The 12,151-nt window shown below is 27.6% G+C and overlaps 1 protein-coding gene across 1 annotated transcript; it reads right to left on the reverse strand.

Moving 5' to 3' along the window:
- Positions 1-536: 536 nt before the first annotated feature.
- Positions 537-7,399, reverse strand: LOC132939467 (cell cycle control protein 50A). The gene is made up of 9 exons (XM_061006638.1): positions 7,123-7,399; positions 6,787-6,972; positions 6,568-6,701; positions 6,347-6,487; positions 6,077-6,266; positions 4,901-5,023; positions 2,184-2,402; positions 1,955-2,120; positions 537-1,183 (listed from the first exon to the last, which is right to left on the reverse strand). Exons 2-9 carry the CDS (start codon positions 6,824-6,826, stop codon positions 1,132-1,134), a joined length of 1,065 nt encoding a protein of 354 aa, XP_060862621.1. The 5' UTR covers positions 6,827-6,972; positions 7,123-7,399; the 3' UTR covers positions 537-1,131.
- Positions 7,400-12,151: the final 4,752 nt, after the last annotated feature.

Here is a 12,151-nt window from a genome sequence, read left to right on the forward strand (position 1 = left end):
TTGAACAGATTGATATTGATTATTGGTTAAGCATTATGTTGCTATTATAATAAAATTGGTAGAAATATGGTATATACATTTTTTTTACCAGTATATTTATAAAAATAAAAAACAAATCTTTAGGCAACACCGGACGGGACTGCTACTTGCTAGTGAGTAAATAACAATAATATTCAATAAATTAACATATATTAATATATGCTGTTTTTTACCAAAAAATAGTTAAACCTAATCATTAACTAATAGTAATTTTAATAAGTTAAAAATATCCTCAGAAATAAACTGATGGTCTCCGCACAGACTCGTTTTTTGAATACAATAATTTATAAGAAACTTCCCGCGTTTTCTTATTTATTAAATTATTCATTCAATTTTTGGCAATAAGTTAATGAAATATAATGCTTGTATAAATTTTTTTTTTGAAAACGCCTAAAATTTTTTAAAAATGTTTAAAATTGTACAATTTAAAATAAATAAAAAATTATCTGCACATAAGTACAAAACAGTAGAAGGTTGACTAAAAAATAAGAAATAAATCATAAAATATATTATTGTTTAATGTTTAAGTGTAAACAAATAATAAAATAAGCTTTAAGCTTATATTGTTCTAAAATTAAGTCTTATGAACAGCTAACAAACGTTAACCCCTATGACTAGACACATACTTAAAATCCTTATTTACTATTCATTTTACATTAAAACATTGTGCAAATATATAGTTTAAAGCTCAACAATGTTTTATAAAGGTAACAAATTATTATTATAACAAATTTTAACAAATATCAAGACTTGTTTCAGTGACAGTGTTTCGTAATACATAATAATACAAATTAATAATGGTAATTGGATTCAACTGATTTAAGTTATATGGTGTTATAAGTACTAAAGATATATTTTATGCTAAAATAATTTCTATTATAGTTTAACTTATAAGTACATTTTAGTATAAATTAGATATTGGTCAATTGTGATTATATAATTGTGATAAATTAAAGTATGATTTTTTTATATATATCACATTGTCTTATAAAGCTCATTAGTTGCTAATTGAAGCACAGCCCAATTTAATATTTTGTACGTGCAAAAAAACACAAGGAATTATTTCTTCAATAAAGAAAAAACTATGCTAAATCACTGATAAGATGTTGATGGCGAAACAACGGAAATATCTCCTGTATTTGCACTGAAAACAAAAAAAATGTCAATAAAATGTATTTTATTATTAAATACTGCATGAAAGGAGGTTAGGATGAAGATTTTGTGCTTATCTATAAGCTTATCCATTCATCATCAACTTAAAATAAAATAACAGTTCATCTAATTTAAAAATGATTCTGACAAATCTATGTTAGATACAGAGAGCACTAAACTAAATACATGGAACAGTACATACATACTATACACTACAGTTGTACAGTATATTTAAAGTATACTGCCGTATAATCTGTCGACTGAAAGAGTATGAGTGCACATAAACCAAAACTTGTAGTTTCTTACTGCAACGCCACCTACTAAGGAGGTCCGACCTCCCACCTCACATAACAGAAAGTAACCCTGATTTTTACTAGTGAAATAGTCATATTCTCTCGGTGATATGATTTATACCTTATCTATAGAACATATCACCAAAATATGTGGCTGTAGTTTATTATAGTAAATCAACTGCCATTTGGTCAAGGGCATGTTTCTTCTGTACCTTTACATATTATAATGCTTATTGTGTACTATTGTTACCATTCTAACAAATATTAATTATACACATTTTTTAAACTTATTTATTCAAAAAAAAATAATTCAACAATATCTAACTAGAAATTCTACACCAGGTACTGGAATCTGATGATAGACATTTAATTAAAGTTTTAAACAGCATTTATATATTTATCCAGTAAATAAATGTAAATAATTGGAAGCCAAAGGCATAAGTATAATATCATTTTTAATTTTAACATACCTGGGTTTATATTTGATATGAAGAACTAAAAACAATAACCCTAATAAAAAGCAGCAACATCCAACAACAATATAAGCATATCCAAGAAATAAGTTTCTGCCCCCTGTAAATGAAGTGTTGGACAGTATCAAACTTTTTGTTCCGCCAAAGCCTGCTACTGGATAATCTAAAAATTGTATAATTATTATATTAGTGAATCAGTTTTTTTTTTTAATTACATGAAACATACTATAATCTATGACTAATTTGTAATGTCCTTTAGGTAATCCATTTTTAAATTCCTTGGAATGATCAATACGCCTATATAGTTTACGAAAATCCGGGAGTGCTGCAGTTCGCATCCAAACAATCAAATCTTCATTTTCAAAACCATTGTTCAATTCATTTTCCTTATCCAATTCCCATATATTCACACGCCAGTCAATTGGTTTTTCAAAATTTTTAAATGCTAAAAATAAAATATTTGATACTGTATAAATGATTTTATTATTTACATTGTTTACAAAACATAAAATGTCAGTTATAATTGTTGCGAGTTAAAAATTAGAAAAAATGCCATAACTGACTCATTATCTTTAGAGGTCTAATACCACAAAATTACATAGAGCTAAACTATATGTTGTACTGTGAAATGTGTTATACATAAATTATAAAAATTGTCTATCAAAATGTGCAGTAACAATGTTAAGGCTATAGCCATGAAGACTAGAACAAAGAGACCAAACTCCGCTTCTAATAACGTCCCAAAATGAGTCGCACGATTAAACAGCCACAGGCTGCACTGCAACTTAACCCTTGTAATATAGGGATTTATCATGTTTTTTGAAAATATATGAATTATTTTGAACGTTGACCATTTTAAAATTTTATTATAGCTTGTTAAATTACCCATTTATTTACAAGTGCATATGTGTATATTTCATGAAAATTCCATATTCTTAAGAAACAAATTTGAGTGTATCGATACATATTGGTATAAAATGATCGTTCAAGAAGAGACATGTTTTTGGTCTATCAAATAGTATCGAGCTCAGACTTACTGTGAACATAGATATATAGGTATAAAATAACTAGATATAGTTTTAATGAAAAATTTATAATTTAATTATTTACAAAAAAATAAAATAATATATTTATAAAATATACACATGCACATGTATAAATGTGTAATCTTACAACATTTAAGATTTAAGAACGGTTATGGTTCAAAATAATGCATATATTTTCCAAAAACACACAAAAAAAAAAACATAAATAATCTCTATACTTTTTTAATTTTTTTTTGGGGGGTTGAGGCTTTGACAACAGAGGTCATTAGCTTGTGGAACTGTGGGGGAGGGTACAGTAGGTTTTTGAATATGTGTGTGTTTGTTTTTGCAGAATTTTTAAATAGGCATTTGTAAGTATCTGCCATGCCTAGTTGGGGGAAGGCGGTCTCACTCTCCGGACATCATGACTGCTCGAAGAAAAATGTCGCACGTGACCAAGTTCAAACCGGCGACGGTGCGCGTCGCAACTGACGCCTTACTCTGCTCGGCCACTATGTCCCCTAATCTTTATTCTACACGGTTCAAAATAGTAACATGTGGCCATTTTTTTGTGAACAGCCATATGAGTTTGGTTTCCTTATTCTAGTATTTTTAGCAATAGCAAAAGTGAACTATTATCATACAAATTGCACGCTACTATACCCGGTATTATCAATATGGAAAAAATGTGTTTTATGTGACTTATAACAGGTATTTATTTATTTTTTTATTATATCTCCTTCCAAATAGTTCTTATCAAGTGAATATTTCTTCCTCGTTTATAGAACATACATAATGCTACAAAGATAATAAACTAAAAATGTCTAGGAGAAATTATCCCAAATGAAAATTGATTCACTTAACAGAGACGATAATAAATAATAATAATAATAATAATAAGTATGAGAAGTCAAGAACACTTATGTATATACTCCAGTCTTGTTAAGTATTCGAATAAATGTATTCGAAGAAAATATTTGAATACTTTTTTTGTATTCGACTACTATTCCAAATACTTTTTTTAAAAGTATTCAAATATGTATTCTGAATACTTTTAATTGTATTTTTTATTCATTAAAAAAATACTTTTTTGCGATCCAGAAAAATAGTTTTAAATTTGTGACAAGACATATTATAAATCATGAACATTAATTTTATTCTTTGAACGAAATATAATAGTGGCCCATGATATGATTATTTTTATAAACACCAATGTGTTGTATCCCGTATCATATTTGGTCCAAATTTATAAATAACTTATGATTATGTTGTATTTTTAATTATTAATTAATAAATGTTAATTACCAACCATTCAAAAACTGACGAAAAAAAGTATTCTAATAGTATTTGAATACTTTATAAAGTAATCAAATATGTATTCTGAATATATTTATTAAAAACTATTCGATTACGTATTCTGAATACCTTAATTCTCATTTATTCGAATTTGTATTCCGAATACAAAATAAAAGTATTTTTTACAAGACTGATATACTTTATTTACTCTATATACTCAATATTAATATTGGATTTAACAGAGTAATAAAAAATGTATAGTTTTAACACTATTATATTATTCATTACTTCATTAGTCATTTCATAAGAATAAAAACTTCTAACAGCATTAGTATTTTATAAAATAGTAGCTGAAGTGGATGTTGTTAAGTAAGATAATTTTGTCGCAATATTATTTACTTCTTGAAACAATGATGTTATAATAGTTATATAATATACTATTAAAAAGTATATAACACTTTGACATGTACTAAATATTATGTGGTACTGATTATCGGTAATAGGGATAGATGTGCTGTTTCAAAATGTTTTTGTCCGCCACTATTACTAATTAGTGATTTCCAATTATTTTATTTTAAAACTATAAAACAATCTACATATATTAAGTGATTATGTAAGATACCTTCTTTCAAATTTCCTTCTGAATGTTCTGGATTATGATATTTGATACTTTTATCAGATTTCCAAGCAATTTGTGTTCGAAGCAATGGAACAATTCTTTCACTGTACATCAATATTAAGTTATCTGAAATAAAAAAAGAATTTTGAGCTATATTTTATAATTTTAAATAATCTAATTCATTGAACATCAGTTTTAAAATTAATTGTTTGATGTAATATCACAGCATATAATGTAATATTATTATTTATTCTGTGATAATATGTATTTGAAAATCTAGATAAGACTTTTTCATATTAAAAAAGATTTACTCAGATTTAGTTACCTAATAATTCAGAAAATATTTAAATATAATATAATTTATGGTCAAAATGGCTAAAATTATTTAATAGATTCATTAAAGGACATCACAACATTAAAAACAAGTTTGCTTAAATTTAAAGTTTCATTATTTTGGATATATAGTATGGGTCTCACACTTCAACACTAATTATCCAATGAGATACAGAAAATATGAGTGTGGCATCATAGGGCCAAAGTCTGAATGGCAGCGTATGTTTTACGTGTAAACATGTCAAGATTAATACAACGATTTAAGTAACCATAAGTGTTTTTTTGTGTTTATGATACTGATGTGATTATAATTTTGATATACTTTCTAGTTATTTCATAGTAGATAAAACTATTATAGTAAATTTCTTAAAATTTGGTGTATACAGCAATACGAGTGCGAACTCAATACTTTTACTTAATTATAATTAATAATTAATATGTATACAATAACAAGATATATTACATTTTAAATCACACCATCATCTTAAGCACATACATATACTTAGGATTATGAAAATTTTATTTTTGAAATACTATCATAAGTTATTAAAATCATTATGTAAATCGATCAATTTTAATTTTTTGTACGTAAAATATGGCGAAAAATCATTTTTTTAACTTAAGATTTTTACCAAAACATTTTTTAATTTGTCTACAATAATACAAAAATAAACTTAAAATTAAAAAAAAAAAAAAATTGTGTTGTGATGTCCATTAATTCTTCGAGTTGCAAGAATATTTTTCTGTATGGTGGTGAAATAACATTTATTGTCATTTGAAACATTTTTTATAGGCAAGTCAACAATGAATGTACAAAAGATTATTGAATAATAAATGAGTGCATACCACTAAATAATGAATTGGCAATAGCTCCACAAGGAGCAATTGGCTTGTTGTTGTGATAATCATATGGAGCACAATCACTAGATGGATTTTTGCTTAGTTTTCCAAGCAACTGAAAATCGTCCCTTGATTTTACATAACGCCGATGGTTTTGATAATAGTTGGTTAATCCATAGTACATGTAAACATTAGGCTATACAAAGGACGAATAAAACATGTTTAAACATTAAAATAACATTAACCATAGTGTTATACATCAATCTAATAGCATACAGCAAAATCTTCTTCCAACTTAAATGGAATACTGCAATGACAAGACATGTTACGATTGCTACCAATGATATCTGCACAAGATCGCTGTTTCGGATCATCAATTGATTTGCAGTGGGTATAATCAAGAGTAAATTCTTGAACCTAAAAATGTATTAAAACACAATTAGGTTTATATAGAAACTTACATAGGTTAGGTAGCATAGGTATAAAAAATTACTCACCAGATTTGTGAGGTATAGTAAACCTATGCCGATTGGAATAAATGCTGCGGCAACTGCAAAGAATATGGGCATTACATTGCGTGCTGTTAGAATTGGTTGCCATGCAGGCAGCCGTTGTTGTTTGAATGCTGTATCTGTAATAATACCCAAGCAGTGAAATATAAATTTGTGCAAATATCTACTTAATAACCCCTATGAAGAATGTTTTAAAAAACTCACCAGCTGGTTTTTTAGACTTTGGTTCTTGTAAATCCAACATTGTGTGTATAATACTGTTATAGGCACTGTTAACAAGTATAGTAGTTCAAACGACAAGACGAATTTTAATACGATAACTATTAACTACAGCGAATCTACATTCGACAATGCTAACTGATAACACATCATTATTTGACAGCAGTACGACTATGAAAATAATAAAATTGATCACTTCGGGACATGCAATCCATCAGACAATCGCAATACTGTACAACTACTTTATTAACCTTTACGGTTTAATAATTTAATATTATAAAATAAACATGAAAATTAAATTAAATTGAATATTATTATTACTATTATTAACTAAGTGATAATGCGGCGGGCGGCACCACTACGGCACTCGGGCAGTTGCACAAAATATTAATATTTATTCAGTGACAGTTGTAGAGGCAAATTGGTAGACTATTCGAGTTCGACAAACGACGGTGTATTGTGTCTGTGTACAGCTTTACTATAAAAAAAATAGTTTACTTTATTACTGTACATTATAATATCATCATGATATATATATATTTTTATAAGAAATCGTTAGTCGACAGGAACATAATAATATATAAATATAAGCTATTAAAATGTCATATAATCTGTGTTAAAATATTATAATAATCGTTATCAGCTGTTTCGAACACATCGCGAGTTTATTTATTTTTTAATGTAAACATCAATACTGAATACATCATAGATAATAATTATTATAGCATGACCTTAAAGAATTTATATCATTATAGTATATAAATATTAAATAATGTAAAACTTTACTGTATAATGTACCTATCATGATTCATGATCTAAGTAAACCAACTAAGTATAAGAGCATGAGAAAATATTTATCTATTTTGTCATGTATTATTGACAAAATTCTATGACATACAATATTCATATAACGATATAACATACCTATATAATGAGTAGTATCTACAATATATTAATATTATAATTTATAGTAAATATATCGTTAAGATAAGATAGGTAGGTCGTAGCTACATGACTACAGCCTCTACTTTAAACACTTTAATAGTCATTTTACTCATTACTCATTAGTCATTACTCAAGTTACTGCTATTGTGCAGAAAGTAGAATAATGAATACTAAACCACAGAATATAATTATTATAATAATTATTAAACTGAGTAGTGAATATATTATATTATCATTGTTTAATGAGTGCCGATTCACGATTTTGAGACTTCAAAATCTAAGTAAATAGGTAGGTACTAAATATATTGGTTATCTAATACCAAGAATTGTATGATACACCTTGCACGATCGAAGACGGTGTTGACTGATGTGACACTATGAAGTTGATGTATTTGTATAAACCATAATATAATGATAATAATATGACTGGTAAATACATGAATTAGGACAATTAGGTAAAATTATTTCAGAGCGTAATCAAATATTGAACGTCTCATGCTCCTTATATAGGTAGTTATAACTTATAACTTATATTATATCATCAACATAAATATGCAGACTATGAAAACATGTTACTTACAAAATATATAATACCTATACCTCCAATTAAGTACCCACAATTCATAGGCGCAAATATGGGGGGGGCTTTAGGGGCTAATCCCTCCCCCCCAAACATTTCCTACATTTAGTTTTAAGCTTATTCAATATTATCAAAGTAATAAATGCCCACATGGCACCTTTAGGCTTCAACTCTACACAGTTGGCGTGAATATATGGGACGAGATTGTGGTTGTGTGAACCTATGGGGATGTGGCTGTGGCTATTGTTTATTGAGTTAACGATTGAAGATATAATGGAGTTTGCTCAGTAATTTCAAGTTGATAGGATAGGGGGCCAGGGGAGTCAGAACCATAGATTAATTTAATTACTCTATGGTCAGAACAGTAACCTAAGTCGTTAAGTGAGCCCCCCCCCCCCCCCCCCACTCTAAATGTTTGAAAACAAATCATAATTAAACCGGTGTTTTCAATAATGCACCTATTGATATTAAAAATTTCTATCGTAGGTATGTAATTTTGTCCAAATTTGAATTTAAAATGTCTGTAAAATCATTATATGAGAATTTGTTAATTTACAGGTGAATATCCAATCTCGTAAAAAACTTCTTTTTTTGTTGAATGTATAGGAAACCTTAAGGGGAATCTTATATTAAATTATCAAACCTTAAGCTTTAGATATAAATAGAAACATTTTTATAAATTTCTAACTTGAAATAATTTTAATGAATTTTGTCAAAATGTTAAGTTTAGATCCTCATAAAACATTATTGTGGATTTACGCTCAACTTTATTTTTAATTTCCACTAACATAGACACATAATAACATCAACTTATGAGGAACATTTTATTACATTTTCAAGTTTTTTGACAGACCGAAAAATTTTGTATCTATAAAAAAATCTGTGTTATATTTTGTAGATTTTTTGATTACAGAATTAACTATACTTACTTGCAACTTTATTTTAAATTTTCAGTTTTTAGTAATAAAAGTTGAACATTTTATAAATGTTGTCAAAATTGGAACTTTAAATGCTTATAAAAAATGTGTGACTGTATTTTTTATACTTTTCAACTGCCATTTTAAACTTTTCGACTGCCATGTAACAATAAATGAGGAGTCTATTGTATTACATTTTCAAGCATTTTGACGCAATGAATACAATTTGATAGAAAAAAATTGGAAACTGAAAATGTTCATAAACAGCTCAAAACAAGTCAAAATATTTAGAAAATTCTATGGTGTATAGAAAATGTGTAGGTATATAAACATTCAGAGAAAATTGCATGTATCTGCGGTCATTTGTTTTAGAGTTACTCCGAAAACCAAAATCGATTTTGTCAAAAACCGATTTAGTGTAAAAATTTCAGTTTATCCTGAATTTGTTTTTTGATTTTTCTGGCGCTTTTTTTATAAAAAGGGAAAATTTTACTTTGAGTTTTGATCCCCCAAAAAACCAACTAGATTCACTTTCCTATATTAGAAGAAATGCTGTTGAGTTAAAAAACCTAAACAATTTTACTAAAAGGCAATGACAGACACAGATAAAAACAAATATATACATAAATAAATAATAAAATAACACACATCATTGTAAAATCAATACATTCATCGCTCCGCTCAGAATCTAAATAATAACTTAAAGCCACACTAGTTGTGCGTCACGTAACATTTAGTGAGCGGCACGCACGCTATCCGTTAGCTTATGGATCGCTTGAGCCGCAAATTTTTATACAATGTAAATTTGCTCAAGTGTGGACGCACCTTAAGAGGGACTTGGCTCCCACATGTGTCGTCTCCGTCTTACAAGTGCGTAAGCGTAACATACCAAATTGTACGCACAGCAGATCACATTTAGCTTCGTTAGTTTTAAAATTAGAGTGAATTGAGTGAATTTTATGAAAAATTTAAATGTTAGATTATTATCTTGCCATCTTGGAAATCCCATGCATGGGCTTTTTATTGTATTTTTGTTTTAAAGCAAGTTATGAGTAAGTATTCTAAGATGTACGAAAAATTTACTTTATTTAAAATACTTATAATTCGCTTCAAAATTAAAATATGATAAAAAGCCCATGCATGGATTGCCAAAATAATAATCTTACCTTAAAATTTAGTGAGAGGTCAATTCACTCTAATTTCCTAAGCTAACAGAGCTAAACATGATTTTCTGAGTGTAAAATATACGCACTTGTATAAGACGGAGACAACACAATATGAGGGTGCCACGTCCTCTTAATATTCAATTGCATTGCCAAACCTAACCTTTCTATGCATAGTTCTAGGAAATTATTGATTGCGCAACTTAGTTTTTAGTGCAAACTATAATATAGTATATAGTATATTTGTGTCACACTATCACATAATATGTGATAATATTATCCATTATGCTAATACGATGTAGGGTAGGTACCTCCCGTATAATTCATTCGAAAAGAGACGCGATCACTATAAATTATGTTGACTTGTATTACTACCATAGTACTATATTATTTTTGTAAATAAAAATCATATAAGCGTAAAGGTACTTATCTAAAAACGAGACACGCGTGTTACGTGTAGTACCGTTTTGCTATTATTATTCGGTAATCGGAATTCCTTATACCACAGAATATATATTCTGTGCTTATACTATGTCACCATGATGGATATATAGGTAAGCTGTAAGCAACCAATGTTAGGTATGCATTTTAGGTGGCATTGTGGAGGGTTACGATTGCCACCCTAGAAAAAGATTGAGAGGGCAATAATTACATTGAAATTGTATTGTAAATAAACTTTTTTTTTCAGTTCTATTGTTAAATAATATTGATGTGCAAGTTATGTAAGTACCTACAACCTACGACCTTTTGACGTAAGGTCAATGCGTAAGCGATGCATAATTCAAAATTCGATCGATGCGCAACTGTCTTACGCAAAATTAACATTAGTGATGCGCAAACGACAACCGGCAGTATTATCATTAATCAGAGACTTGACTTTGCCCCCCTCCCCCTCTTGTTTATAAGTACGTAAGTAGGTACATATCATTGTGATATAACTATAACATAAGTATATAAACGGTAAACTTATTATTTAAAAATATGTTTAATTGGTAGGTAGGTAGTTATTGTATTTCTTCGAAATTATTTGGTAATTTAAAATTTGTATTGATTTTTTTGTAACAATAATACATTTTTGTTTAACAATAACTGAGCAACAGACACTTGCACATCAATATTATTTAACAATAGAACTGACAAAAAAAGTTTATTTACAATACAATTTCAATGTAATTATTAAAATATTATTATAACTCAAACTGTATAGTATTTGATTTTACAGTTATAAAATGATAAAATAATTTCCAAATTTTCGAGTTTTTGATGAATTTTATCAAAAAGTGAACTTTAAACAGTAATTTAACAAAAACTTGTGTCTATGTATCTTTAATCTTTATTATTTTTGAACTAAAATGTCTTAAATTTATCATAATCTATATGACTTTTTTTTTTTTTTTATTTAAAATATAATTACAATCTATACAATTTGGTACAATAAGTAATTTAGATAAACTATAATATAATATGATATATGTATATGTTGTATGTATAGGTACATTTATATAAATATATAATTATGACTAGAATTCAATTTGAATTAATTAAATTTATTTTACATTGTTTGTATCTTTATTTAAAAATATAATGATAAGGAACTGTATAAATTTTACTACTTGGTTTCTTTTCTAGCTCACTCTATATCGTATATTCGTAGCCCCTGACTTCTCTCTCTAAGCGCTGTCCATTAATTTATAGGTCTATGCTAATATGCTATAACTGTAGTCTGCATGCTTTCTTTTTATCAA

This window comes from Metopolophium dirhodum, chromosome 2 (genome assembly GCF_019925205.1).
Source record: "Metopolophium dirhodum isolate CAU chromosome 2, ASM1992520v1, whole genome shotgun sequence".
Classification (NCBI taxonomy): domain Eukaryota; kingdom Metazoa; phylum Arthropoda; class Insecta; order Hemiptera; family Aphididae; genus Metopolophium; species Metopolophium dirhodum.